Source organism: Catharus ustulatus, chromosome 17 (genome assembly GCF_009819885.2).
Source record: "Catharus ustulatus isolate bCatUst1 chromosome 17, bCatUst1.pri.v2, whole genome shotgun sequence".
NCBI lineage: Eukaryota > Metazoa > Chordata > Aves > Passeriformes > Turdidae > Catharus > Catharus ustulatus.
This window is the reverse complement of record NC_046237.1, coordinates 7,779,207-7,793,324: the sequence shown is the minus strand read 5'-3', so window position 1 is coordinate 7,793,324 and position 14,118 is coordinate 7,779,207. Positions and strand designations below refer to the sequence as shown.

At 57.4% G+C, this 14,118-nt stretch overlaps 1 protein-coding gene across 3 annotated transcripts in view; it reads left to right on the top strand.

Moving 5' to 3' along the window:
* The window catches only part of NOL4L (nucleolar protein 4 like), a 63,206-nt gene that overhangs the window by 42,686 nt on the left and 6,402 nt on the right, over positions 1–14,118 (top strand). For all 3 annotated transcript variants that reach the window (XM_033074743.2, XM_033074745.1, XM_033074744.1), the window contains 5 exons: positions 10,877–11,148; positions 11,549–11,734; positions 11,812–12,003; positions 12,091–12,213; positions 12,447–12,648. In XM_033074743.2, coding sequence (XP_032930634.1) covers positions 10,877–11,148; positions 11,549–11,734; positions 11,812–12,003; positions 12,091–12,213; positions 12,447–12,648 — 975 coding nt within the window. The remainder of the gene's footprint in view (positions 1–10,876; positions 11,149–11,548; positions 11,735–11,811; positions 12,004–12,090; positions 12,214–12,446; positions 12,649–14,118) is intronic.

The window sequence follows — 14,118 nt, the reverse complement described above, 5'->3', positions numbered from 1 at the left end:
GTTCTGAGCACAGGGAGGATGCCAAGGCTTTGCAGCACAGTCACAGGTTTCTGTGTTTGGAAAGCTGCATCTTTGACAGGTCTTGCATCTCCCAGGCAAGAAATTTTGAATAATCTGCAGCAGCCACAGCGATGTTGTGCGGGGTGAACGTGGGTGTCTCCTCCTTCAGGGCAGGCAGTTGGAAGGGCTGAAAGCAGCACACGTGGGCTGGGTGGGAGGAAGAGTTTTGTGGAGAGAGGTGGTGTGTTGCGTCTGTGAAACATGCAAGCTTAAAATAAAAGAGCAAGTAAATAAGTGGTAGAAGTACGAGCTCAGGTCAGAGTTCGTCGCCGTGATGCTTGGGAGGATTTGGTGGTTGGACTGTTACCGGCTTTTGCTCAAGAGGTTGAATCCCTCATTGTCCCAGCCTGGCTGCTGCTGGGAGTGCAGGAAGGAACAGAGGAATTTGAGGAACAACTGAGATTGGGTCGGTCCTGCTTTAAGAAAGGGGACTGGAAAACCACCCCTAAGGAAAGAAAAGGCTTTTGTGCTGGCTGGTCTCCCTGGGGTGGCTTTTAGCTGGTGGTGTGGCCAGTGGCAGGGATGGTAGAGACAGAAGGGGCAGCAGGGACACTACTGTCTTCAGTCCCATGGACAGCAAGGCCACTGCTCTCTTCAGTCCAGTAACTTTGTGGCATTTCAGTTTCCATTGCAAATCTGCAGTTTTGGGAAACTACTGGTTTTCCCTAGGCAGCCCCAACCCCAGAGCCAGGCAGCCTTGGTGAGGATGTGAAACCTGACTACACAGCACTGCATCCCGGTGGTGGGATGGGCATGGGCACTTCTGCTTGCCCAGGGCCCCAGGGGGCTGTGTCTTGGCAGGAGGAGGAATGTTTTGGTGGTGATGCAGTTGCTCTCAGAAGCCTTTGGCTCTCCAGGACTAGGCTGCAGCCTCCACCCAAACGAGTCCAGCCTCTCATCCCTGTGGCCTGACTGGGTCTCTTTGTACCCCCTGAACTTTGCCATTCTCCCATTGGGACATTTCAGGCTTGTGACTTAGCCCTCACCACTGTATTCCCAAGTCTCATTTACAATCTAGAATGACACAGTTTTGATCCCTTTGCTGAGCACTATTATTCAACAGGACAGTAATTTAATAAGGGGCTCACGTATTTAGGCAAATCAAGATGTTCTCAGTGAATCTAAATCCTCTCTCTCTCTGCACCCTCTTAGGAATTGCTTCCAATTTTTCATGCCCTGTGGTTTTCCTTCAGAAGCAGGTGTCCTCTTTGGGGCTCTTCTTGGCTCCTTTAATTTCTTTTGTAAGGTTCAGTGATGAGAAATAAAGCAGAAATGGTCCCGTAGGAATGCAAGTGTCTCTGGTGTCAGCATTGGCTGAACTGGGTAGACTTTGGTGGATCAGAAGTGATGATGTCAAAAAAATAAGCACGCCAAACCCAGGGTGACAAATGAGACCCATACAAAAAAAACCCAGGAATTGCAATTTTCACCAGGCTGTCACAGTTCAGAAGCATTTTGTGGACTGAAGTTTTGTGCCTGTGGTGAATGTCTGTGATCTGTATCAGAGCTCTAAATACAGACTAATGCTGCCTCATGTCAGTCCCTCTGCCAAACCAGTGCTCCCATCCAGGAGTGGAGCACACACAAGAGTGGGAAGGGAAGGACAGTGGGGTAACCCAGGAGGGCAGTGGGTGGTTAAAGGAGAGAGAAGGAGCATGGAGCAGAAGAGCATGTTGGGAGAGGAAAAGCAGATTACTGCTGTGGGGAAGGGAATGTGCACAAAGTGTCGACCGCTCTTCAGTTTCCTCTTCTCTCGACCTATGAAAGCTCTTATTTTTTTTTGGAAACGAATGTTTTTTCCGGGTTCACATGAGCTTACTAAGGCTGTGCAAAAAGTGTGAGTAACCAGCCCACATATGGAACCCAGTTGGCCAAGCTGCCGGTGCAGTGTGCCTGCACTGGGGCAGCCCAAGCACTCCCGAGATGGAAGTTTGTCCACATCTCCTCTGCTCAGTTGTCCCCTGTGCCCTGCAGGAGTCCTGCCAGTGCTAAAATGAACCCCACACATCCCTACAGCCAGGCTGGGCTCAGCTCTGGGACCCTGGCACTGCAGAGGGATCTGGTTGCACACCACATCCTTCAGCTAGGAGTTTGTTCAGGACTGGGTACTCTGCGCCTTCAGGAAAACCTTTTGAGTTACTAAATTGGTCCTGCCTGCTGCTGTTTGATGGGTGTGATGCTTGGAGTGTGTCTTCAGTGAAAGGCTTGCTAAAGTATAAAGTTTTAATGAAGAGTTGCCTAGTAGGAGAGCAGTATCATCTGACATGCTTGTTTAAAAAGTCTTGTTTAAAGGACCAAAGCACCAGCTCCAGGTCTTTTCAAGACCTAGGAGTGGCAAGTGTTCTCCTGTGGCATAGAGCAGAATAGTTTGAAATCAAGAGAGGCAGGAGAGCAGGCAATTGTCATCCCATGCTTTGATAAACAGATACCTGCTAAATCATCAGAGGCCTAAAAAGCAGCAGGGAACAAAAGCCAACACATTCTTTGTCCTGGGTGCCCAGAAGCCTTGACCCAGTACAGCCATGCTACAACTGGTGTGAGCCCTTGAACTGCAGGGAGAACAAAATACACCTAAAGACTTGGGTGGGTGGTGGACAGAGCAGGCACTGTCAGGAGAGCCGGGGTTCCTGACGGGTCAGTGGCACACGGTGGGACTTGGGGCACCCCAGCCAGCCCTGAGCAGCGACACTGAACACACACACTCGCTCCTTCCATTTTCCTTTGTTACTCATCCTGCGGGCCCCAGCACGGAAAACGTGAAGCTCCCAGCAACATCCCTTCCCAGTCGGATGTTGCTCACAGCGTACGTGCCCGCAGGAAGCCACCGGCTGCCCAAAGCAACAGCAAGATCAACACAAACTCTGCTGCTGAAGCGGAGCTATTGTGCCGGACATCCTGGAGGGACACATCTGTGGGAGGCAGCACACACGGGGAGCAAAGGGACCCTGAATGCTGCGCCATCCCTCTGTCTGAGCCCGTTCCTGAAGGTGTCTCAGCTGAGTGCAGGTCCCAGGCTCTGGTGCTGTGTTGCTGTGGCAGTTTGAGCTGGGCTCTGTCCATCTTCAGAGCCTGTCTGCTTCCACAGGTGAGCACTGCACTACAAACCTCCCTGTTTGGCCTGCTGTAGGTTGAGTGGGGTGTCCCACCACAGGGGTGCTGGATATTCCACCCCGGGCCTGCTATGACTTCCTGGCAGTGCAGTGCCCTTGAAAGTAAGGCAGGAGTCAGACCCCGAACCTCAGCGTGTGACATGGCAAAGTGCTTGAGCTCATACAGAAAAGCCTCTGTCTTGCCCACTAACAGGATCCACCTTGCCTTGCCCCTGGCTGTGCATCCTGCTCCACTGCCCAGGAGCAGTGCTCAGCCCACGGGCAGGGCTTGCTGCTCCCCAGCCTCTTCTGAAGAGCAGGGAAAGCTCCTGAGTGTATGGTGTGCTTACTCTGTGTGGGGGACATGGGGTTGCTTTGTGGCACCATGTTGGAGTGATCCCCTTCTGCTGAGATTCCCCACGTGCCGTCCTCACTTGACTGGCAGCGTCCCCGCTGAGTCTGTTCTGCCCGGAGCAGCAGTGGCTAATCCAGACCTTGGAGAAAGGACTTTCTTAACCTACTTAACTGTGAAGGCACACGCTTCTTGGGGGCATCCCTTGAGGCAGCGGCTGGGGAGGCTTCTGGGTGTTGGGGACATTCCTCAGGAGTGCTGCAAAGAGGGACCTCAAGGACATGTGGACAAGCATTATTTCCAGATTCTGTCCCAGGGGCTCAAGGCATGTCACTCTTCTGGACACCTTGCCCTGGGACATCAGGGATGGCATAGAGCTGTCCCCAGCACAGCAGTCTCTCTGCTGGTGTGGCATGTCCCACAGCTCTGTGTCACACTGCTGGCACTTGATGAGATGCCCTCGATGTGCTGCACATCACCAGCTCCCCTGAACCACCAGTCTAGCAGTGCTTTCTGGGGAGGAGCAGCCTCCCAAAAGCCAGGCTGTATCCCCAGGTGCTGTCCCACTCCGTAGCTGCACTTCTGACAGCTGGCACCCGACCCCACAGCAGTGGCACCCACCTCACTGTGCCCTCACAGGGTCACTGCTGCAGCATGGGGTGTCACACAGCTCCCAGGGCTTTCCTCAGCCAGCCTAGCCCTGCTCCAGGTGAATACAAACACTCTTTGTAAGCCTCAGGGGGAGCTCAGCAGACCATGAGCAGTTGTCTGATGGCTGGCTAGTGCAGGAGTTGGCCTGTGAGCCCCAAGACACTTGCTTAGCCCAGGCTGCAAAATCCTCACTGTTTCCGGGGCTTCTTGCACCAGTGTTGAATTCTGGCCCCCTAAACCCTTAGCTCTAAACAAGACTAGGACCTGCAGCCAGGCCTTACTGCAGCTAGACACAACCTTATCTCATTTTCATTAGGGATATATTTCCTCTTTCTCCAGGGTGTCCCCATGTTGTGCTGGCTCCACAGCAGGAGTCAACAAACGTGTCCCTGCCTCGCCTGAGCGATCTGGGCTGGTGACTCCATTCCTGTCACCTCTTCCAGGGGCACAACTGCTCCTCCCGAGCAAAGGCCTGGCCTGTGATAAACACCCTCCTCTCGGTGCCCTTTGAAAGTTGTCCTTCCCTGCTGCCAGGCTGGGGAGTGCAGCAGGGACACTGAGCCCGTGGTGGCTTTCCCAGCCTGGTCCATGAGCTCAGCTCCAGCTCTCTTGTGGCTGGTGTAGGTGCTGCCGTGTCAGTCAGTTCATCCTGCTGGTGAATGGAGCAGGGTTGTGGGGGTCTCTTCCTTAATCCGGAGCAGAGAGGATCCCCAGGCCGTGAACAACCAGCACCACCTGTGCCCCTCCCCTCCTCCCCAGATTGAGTAACCCCAGCCAGAGGGGTGAGTGAGGACAGCGGGATGAGCCCCACAGTGCTAAAGGACAGTCCCTGAAGGCTTGGGGGTGCACAGCAGGGTCTCTCTGGTGGTAGGTCTGTGTTGGAGGCAGCAGCTCGGCATGAATCCAGCCCAAACCCACCAAACCCGTTTGTTTGGCGTGGGGAGAGGCAGTGCCCAGGCAGCTTGGGGCCATGGCATGTCCCCTCCCTGCAGCAGGATCCGGGTGGCTGCCAGCAGCAGTGGCACAAGGAGAGGCTTGGTCTGTGCCACCTCCTTCCTCAGTGAGAGCAAGGGCCAGCTCCTGGCTCAAGCATTCCTTGAGCTGCAAGGTGGCCAGAGGAGCGGCAGTGGGAGGAAAAGGACAGTGTTTGGGAGGAGAAGGGAAAACTGAGGGACAGAGGGTGTTTGTGACAAGGCTGCTCTGTGCAAGACGAGCTTTGGTACATGGGAAAATGTCCAGCATGGGGCTGGCGCGGTGAGATCCCGGTGCCGGAGGGAGCTGCTGGGCAGTGGAGCCGGGGGGAGACGGCACTGGGGGGCACCTTTCATGGCAGGGGACAGGGAGACGGCCGCACAGCGCTGCCTTGTCCGGCCAAGCTGTCCCTGCAGACGCGCATTGTGTCCGGCCCTGCCAGATGTCTGGCTCGTCAAGGGCTCTGGTCGAGGCAGGGACCCAGGGAGGGAGTGTGGAGGGTGGACACTTTGTCTGGGACATAACAAGGTTTGCGTTAGCGAAGGAAGACAGGAAATAGAGCGTCTTAACTGGAACCTGGCCAGCCCCAGTGCACTGCAGCCCTCAGCCACGTTTCTTTTTTTCTTTCTTATGCATCTTGGAGGCACACGCTGGGCAGGACCTGGAGAAAATGGGCTCTGTGCTCTGACCATGTGAGTGGTGCAGGGCCAGGGCCTCTCCTGCCGCTCACCACCCAGTCATGGGTGCAGGATCCCTGTGGTGCTGGTCCCTTGCCCCTGATGAGTGTGGCTCTAACACCCAGCAGTGGCCCCCCCACGGGGCCCCCATTCCCACTTGGTCTCTCTAATTTGTATTAAGTATCCCTTCCTCTCAGGCTTTCCTCCTCCCCTTCTTCTCCCTTCTTGTTTCTTTTGTGAGTGAATAATTTATGGTACTTTTCATCTTCCTGGCTGTTGTTCCAGGCGGGCGGTGATGGGATGCTCTGTGCCCTCCTGACAGCCACTCCCAGGCTGGGTGTGCAGCTCCATCCTTTTCCGGTGCCACGGCAGGCTGGAAATGGGACAGACCCACCCACAAGGCACAGGAACTCAGGTGTGGCAGAACCACTGCCATCACCCACGGAGCCATAGCAGGCTGGTGGATCCATAACAGCCCATGGGGCACCAAGGATCACTGGTGGGTCCTGGCATGGCTGTGACGCTCACAACTGCCCAAGCAGGTGGGCATCAGCCAAGGGAGGGCTGCCCCAAGGCCAGCCAGGGGTCCCATGGCAGCGGGATGTGGGCAGAGCCGGGTGGACCCTGGCCCACTGCATGGTGCGGGGCTGCGGCGAGGTTTCCGTGGGCCGCTGGCTCTTACATAAGCTCATTGTTTCCTGAGTCAAAAGAGGTTTTGTCTCCGCTCTGGAGATGTGACAGGAGGAGGAACAATTTGCCCCATTCATCTTTAACTCTGCTCTGGAGAATGGTGCGGTGGCCTGTGCCGGCAGAGACGTTAAACCCAACCACTTCCCCGCCGTAAAATCTCCCGGGGAGCAGGTGTTGGAAATCGCCCCTTCCCCTCCTGATCTCCTCAAATCCAGCGCCACAGAAATCAAGGATAATCCAGCAGCCTCTTCAAAATGAAAACGCTGAGCCCTGATTAATTCATTTAATAAGTGACTGATCCCCTCCTCCCCCAGCACCGCGGCCCAAGAAGCCATTTTGCTTCTTGCTCTCCTGGGCTGATGCCGGGGAGATGCCGGGGCTGCAGCAGAGGCACAAGGCTGCTCCCCCACAGCCACCTCACCAGCCTCACCACGTGTCTTGTCATGGTCTGGCCTCTGCAGAGGGGCTGAAGAGGGCAGCACTCCATGGACCTCGGGCCAGCTGCCTCTGTTGGGCTCTCCAGCCTCACCAGTCTCTCCTGCACAGTGCCAGGGTCTGCTCCACCTCCATGCAGCCCATGGAGCCCCAGCTCGAGGGGATTAAACAGGAGAACGAAATAGTCCCGTTTTCCAACCGAAAGATCAAACCAGTTAGAAGTGACATTGTTTTTGCAGTTCCATCTGCTTCAATTAGGGCACGGGGGTGGAGCAGGGGGGCTCCCAATTATCCTCATTAGAGGGGCTCCTCGTGCAGCCAAGCTCCAGCCGTGAGCAGGGAGCTCACCAGGCTCGTGCTGGTTGATAATGAATATATTCATGGCTGCGCAGCCTGGCCTTGCTCGCCTGCTGCTGCTGGAGCCGTGCTCCTGACATGTGCTTTGGGCACTGCTGGGAGATGCAGAAAACCTCTTCAAGCTCCTGAGCTTGGTGGGTTTTGCCGAAATGGAGTGTGGTCAGCACAGCCCCGCCACTGCCCAGAGTCCTGACACAGCTGCCAAAGCAATGCAGGAGCCTAAACCTGGTCCCAGCACCCAAGGTGGGAGTGCTCCTGCTCCCTCTCCCCCAGGTCCCACTTTGCTGTGGGGTGCCCCAGCTCCTCTCAGGAGTGCCTGTAGGCTGGAGATATCCCAGTGAAGCTGCCCCATCCCCATCCCATCCATCCCAACAAGGAGACTGCAGCTCCCTCCTGAGCTCATCCACATTTTCAAGCTGGCTGAGGCCATCCCCACTCAGACCCAAGGAGTCACCAGTTTGTATTTGTGGCCATTTCTCTGCTCACAATGCTGAGATTAACCCACCACTTTGTGTGTGGAGCTTCTGGGAGAGCATAACGTGTAAAAATAGAGAAATAAGAAAATATTTGTAGCTCGTGGGTTTTAAAACCTCATTATTTCCGTACATCCATCCTTGTATAAACGAAATTGTTCTTTTAGTAGGTGCTGGCCACTGATATTAGATTCCCATTTCATTTCCTTATCCCACCTGGCAGGTTCCTAAAGACATCTTCCTCTTTGTTTGCAGTATCTTTTGCCTGTAGCAAACACAGGGTTCGTAAATGCAGCAGCATCGGGTGGAAACCTGACGTGCAGCTGCTGCTGTGTGTGTTTTGTGTGACACAAAAGAAAACCTGAGACGTGGAGGAATCGGGGCGGTCCAGGTGTCACCCCCAGGATCCTGTCTGGTGTCAGCAGCCAGTGCAGGACTCTCACTGCCTACAGGAATGGGGGGCCAGAGCTGGGGGCTGTGAGGAGGCTGGAGGTGGATGGGCAAGGGCAGAGTGGGATGCCCAGGGAGGAGTGGGGGTACTTAAAGCACATTGAAGATGTCTGGGATAGACTGGGGATGCTCATAGCAGGTTGAGTATGCTTTCATCCCTGCAGGGGTGCTCAGAGGAGGTTGGGGATGCTCAGGGCACCTGCATGTTCTTCTCCCAGGTGACGCCTCTCCTGCTACCCTTGCCTGGCAGGGATTTTGTGCCACAGTGGGCCCCCAGCCCTGCTGGTGCAGGTGGCCACGTCAGGGGCTGCCAAGGAGCTGAGGGAGGAGGTCCCCACCATCATCCTGGCCACAGCGCCGATTGGCCCAGCGCTGTTGCTGTGGCTGTGCCCGGGCCGATGGCGGGGCCTGGCCTACAGCTTGTGCCTCCGTGCACGGGAATAATTCTCCTTAATCCTTCCGAGAGGCATCGCTGGATGAGACTGGAGCCTCCCTCTGGGAGCCCCATCTCCCCTGGCGCAGAGAACAGTGCTGGGGGAGGGACAGCCGCCATCCTGGGCAGGGAGGCCTCTGTGCCCCCGGCCACCTGCCCGCTCCTGCTGGGGCCACAGCCAAGCCAGCATTGCTCCTGCATCCGTGCTGAGGGACAGCAAAACCCTGGGGGGCTCAGCACCAGACCGGTGCCCTGGGCCAGGAGGGGTGTGGGAGCAGGAGGTGGCAGTGCCCCCAACATGCTGCCCCTCTAGATGCAGCAGGAACCTGTGGACATGGCCTGGGATGCAGCCGCCCAGTGCAACCCCACCATTGCACAGGAGACTGGAACTCCTTTTGGGAGAGTGGCTTGGAGAGTGCCCCTGGATAAGTGCTGGCTGCTGAGCCCCTCTGGAGCCCCGCACTCCCTGGCACAGAGAGCTGGGACCAAGGGCTTTTGCCAGGACCCAGCCCTGTGGTGGGGCGGGTGACGCCTGCCACTGGCCCGGAGCACCCGGCACATAAACACCACCCCGGGGATTAGGTCAGCTCTGGTCATCGCTCAGACGAATAAGTGGATCAGCACAAGGGAAAGGAGGGGGAGGGAGCTCTGCTGAGCAGGGAGCTCCAGTAAGGACTTTTTAATTTAGGGGCTCGTGGGGCCAGGAGCCACCTTGGCGCAGGCGCGAGGCTTGGCAGCGAGCGCTGGCGCCCGTGGCGGGGCGACTGGGGACACGCGGTGGCAGCCCCAGCCGGCCCCACAGTCAGCTTGGATGCCCGAGTGTCCTCAAGTGTGTTTATTTTAAGGGATACAAAGTCCTGGGCCACCGCAGGGTCACCGCAGCACTCGCCCAGCCTCACAGGAAAGTTTCCCGCAGGTGCTGGCAGGGGGAGGAGGAGGGTGGATGGCAGCAGCTGGGCACCATCCCGCCGCCCTGCGCCTGCACACCTTTGGACCTGGCGCCCATGTGCCAGGGGCCATCAGTGCGGGGCTGCGGCCGCCCCACAGCCCCGGCCCATTGTCCCACGGTGGCCGGGCCGGGTGTGGGGACGGCCATCTGCTCGTCGCTGCCGACAGCTTCTTTGTTCACCGCCCGGCGCACGCTGGCGCAGGAAGCGGCTCCCACGTGCTTCGCCCTTTCCCTCTCGCAGAGGCACCTAATGAAATAAAGGATTTACTGCGGTGAGGGGGAGGGAAGGGAACAGGCTGAGCAGTTTGAAATGTCGTGCCTGGCCCCAGGGCTGGGCTCCCTGGCCAGGTGCAGGCAGGGTGGGTGCAGGCAGTGCCGGGCTCTGCCGCTGTTGGGTTGTTCTTTGGGAGCCGCCATGGTGGGAGCAGGCACAGGCAGGGGGATGGTGCCAGGGCCTGGGGTGTGAATGCAGCCAAGGTCTGTGCACTGGGTGTGTGTGGCACCACCATTACCAGGGCCCTGACCTGTTTGTGTGGTGGGGAGAAGGCCTTTCATGTGCTGTGGGGATAGCTCTAGGGCATGTGGAAACCAGGAACAGGAGTGTCCATGTAGGGTGTAGGTCACTTGGGCTTTGAGTGAACAGGAAGGACATCATGCAGCCCCTATCCCCTCCCTGCAGCAGCATGCCACGGAGGAGCCTTGCTGGGTGGTGTGCCAGCTGTGACCAGAGCTCCTTAATGCTGCTTCCAGGAACCTTGGATTCAGGGTTTTCCGAGTGAGCGTGTCCTTGTGTGTCATCCCCATGGCCCACCACTCTGCAGAACTACATGTCCCTTAACCACCAGTGCAGGAACTTGTCACTTCCCACTGCACTCAGCCCCAAACTGGGCCAGGAGGACAGCAGGGGACCTGGCAGGGAGAGGCAGTGCCCCTTTCTCCTCCCTGTAATGCAAATAGAAACCGAAAAGGACCAAATTCCAAAGTTCTTATTCAAGCCCAGGCACTATGGCCGAGGGCGGAGGCGTGGGGACTGTCACCTGCGGAGGGATGGGTGGCTCGGGCATGGGGCACGGCAGCACCTGGTATGCTTTGAGGGATGAGGGAGTGGATCCCTGTGACAATGACCTTGCAGGCTTGGACACCAGCATCTGTACTTCCATCTGCTGCATCCCAGGGCCCAAAGCACAGCAGTGCTAGCCTGGCTCCCAGTGGCACCAAGTGAGCCCAGAGCAGCTTCAGGAGGGTGATCGTAGGTGCCAAGGGGGTGACCAAACATCCTTCCTTGCAGATGACTCCTCATCAGAGAGCTGCAGCGGGAATGGCTCCTCCACCCTGAACCCCTCCACCTCCAGCAGCACGCAGGGCGACAGCGCCTTCCCCGAAATGAACGGCAATGGCACCGCAGCCCCCATGGACTTCACCGCCTCGGCTGACGACCAGCCCATCAACCTCTGCGACAAGCTCACGCCTGCCCACATCACCCCTTCCTACCAGTCTGACAGCTGCAGTGCCGACGGGCTGCGCAGCAGGGTCAAGTACGGGGTCAAGACCACAGCAGAGGTACGGCCTGGGATGGTCTGGGAGAGCCAGGGACATGCCTCACACCCCAGCTGCCCCAGAGCTGGGCACTGCAGTGGGTTCACCTTACCCCTGACCCCGAGCCAGTCACCATGTGACGAGGAGCCCATTCATGCTGGCTCAGGCAGTGTTTCCCACAGGATCAGGCAGAGCCGTGGGCCCACCAGCCAGCGCTGCCATTGAGTCACCAGGCTCACTGAGGCCACCATGCTGCCCCCTGCCCAAAGCAGGCAGGAGCTGACACGCAGGGGAGCCTGGCCATGGGTTCATCTCCCTGGGTTGCAGGGGGGCCTTCGGGAGAGGGGACAGACATAGTGAGACAAGGAGAAAGGGCAGGTGCATGAGGTGAGAGCTGCTGGTGGTAACCCCTGTCTCCTCTCAGTCCCCCCCATACAGCTCTGGCAGCTATGACTCCATCAAGACAGAGGTGAGCGGCTGCCCCGAGGACCTGACTGTTGGCAGGGCCCCCACAGCTGATGAAGATGATGATGACCACGATGACCATGAAGACAATGATAAAATCAATGACTCGGAGGGGATGGACCCGGAGAGGCTAAAGGCCTTCAATGTAAGGAGAGCTCCACAGGGAGGGTGAACCCGCCTGCCTTCTCTCAGGGTTCCCACCACCTACCTTCTCATTTGCAGATGTTTGTGCGCCTTTTTGTGGATGAGAACCTGGACCGGATGGTTCCCATCTCCAAGCAGCCCAAGGAGAAGATCCAGGCCATCATCGAGTCCTGCAGCCGGCAGTTCCCCGAGTTCCAGGAGCGGGCGCGCAAGCGCATCCGCACCTACCTCAAATCCTGCCGTCGCATGAAGAAGAATGGGATGGAGATGGTGAGTGCCCACCCCAGTGCCCTGCCCCTCATCCCAGCACCCAGGGCAGCCCATCCCTGAGCATCCTCTCTGCTTGTGTCCCTGCAGACCAGGCCCACACCGCCTCACCTGACCTCAGCCATGGCAGAGAACATCCTGGCCGCCGCCTGCGAGAGCGAAACGCGGAAAGCAGCCAAGAGGATGCGGCTGGAGATCTACCAGACCTCCCAGGTATGGTGCTGGCAGTTGGAGGTGGGTGAGGAGCAGAACTGCAGTGTTCTGTGGTGGGGTCCAAAGTCTTTCTGAAAGTCTTAGGGGCTGCAGAACAGAACCCTGTGGTGTGTCAGGCCAGTGGGGATGGGAATGCTGGTTTGGATTGGTCCCAATGTAGGCACAGGACACCTGTTGGAAGCAGAGGACAGCCAAGCTCCTCGCTGGACTAGGTCTGTGTTTCCCCTGTGCAGGACGAACCGATCGCTCTAGACAAGCAGCACTCCAGAGACTCCACAGCCATCACCCACTCCTCCTACTCACTGCCAGCTTCATCTTACTCCCAAGACCCAGTCTACATCAATGGAAGCCTGAACTACAGCTACCGTGGCTACGGGTCCCTGGGGGGCAGCCTGCAGCCCCCCGCATCCCTCCAGACGGGCAACCACAGTAATGGTGAGTGGCTGTGCCAGTGCCACGGGGAGCCCACCCTGGCATTGCCTCTGCCCCATGCCCAGGCAGTGCACCAAGGGCTCCTGGCATCCCCCACAGTGAGCTGACTGCTGAAGGAGAGGCAGGGGCTGCTCCTGCAGCTCCCACAGAGCCCAGTCATGGCAGCACCTGTCCCACTTGCTGCACAGAGCTGTTCCAAAATCCCTTCTTGTCCCTTCCGTCTGGCAGCTCTGCTCACGTCATCAGCAGGTGGTTAATTGTTGAACTGCACTTGGAAGGACGGTTTGGGTGGCACTGGTGGAGGGAAGGAGTGTCACAAAAAAAAAAAAAAGGAGAATCTGTACCAGATTCTCTGTTAATTATTAACAAGGGCGGGCACTTATCGCTGCCCTGATCTCCTGCTGGTATGAGCCGTTCCGCTCTCGGGGATGGGGACAGGGTGGGGGGCACAGCCACAGCTCAGGAGGGCTCTGAGAGTCTGGGGGCTGCCTGGGAACAATTGAGAAAACAGGACTGATGCTGCAGGGCAGGAAGGCGGAAGGAGAGCATAGGCAGAGCTTGAGCTTAGGAGCAAGTGAAGAGAGCAGAGTTTCCTGGGCTGGAGCAGGGTGCACAGGAAGGCTCCAAGGTACCTGGTGAGTCACTCACACCTGGAGCGAGAGGTATGGGATGAGACCAAGTGTTCCCTCTGGTTCTGTGCTGCAGCAGTGGTGGCATGAGGGGCTGGATCCCTTTCCAGTCCTTGTCTAGGCCTTGCACAATCCCTGGGTTGCCATTGCCTGTCCTGGTGCGCTCTGGGCTCCTGCCCCAGCCCACCCCGACGGGAGCCAGGATTTGGAAGGATGTGATTTCCGGAGGCCTGAGAGATGCCTGTCTGGGATTAACTCTTATCATCCCTTCCTAATGCTTCTTAACCCTGAATAAAGATCCTGTCCCGGCCTCCAGCTGCTGAGACCTAATCCTCACAGCAATGGTTCCTCCCCAGAACAGCACAGGCACCCGGTCCCCCTCAGCCAGGCACCCTCCTTTGGCTCCTCTATGTGAAACAGTGAATGTACAGCAAGGTCCCTGAGAGGGCTCAGGAGGAGCAGACAGGCCCTGGGTGCAGCACCCTGCAGCAGTTTGCCTTCTTTCTTTCTAGGGGATTTTTAAACCTCTGTTTTGCAGTTGTCTTTTTCCGAAGCTCTTGCCCAGTCCTTCAGAGGGAAGCAGCAAGGAGCTGCATCTTCTCCTCCCTCTGAGCAGAGGCCCCGCAGGGCTTTGCTGCCCAGAAGTGTTTTCACCCTCCATCCCCCACCTCAGGCAATTCTTGCTCAAGCCCACCTCCCTGCTCCCAGCTCCTTTCCCCTTGGTGAGCTGGGAAACAGGCTCAGGCTCAGTTTACTGCTGCCTTTTCTGTCCAGTGAAATTGCTTTCGCATGAGAGCCTCCTCCTTCTTCTCCTCCTCCTCCTTTTCCTCCTCCTCCCCCGCTT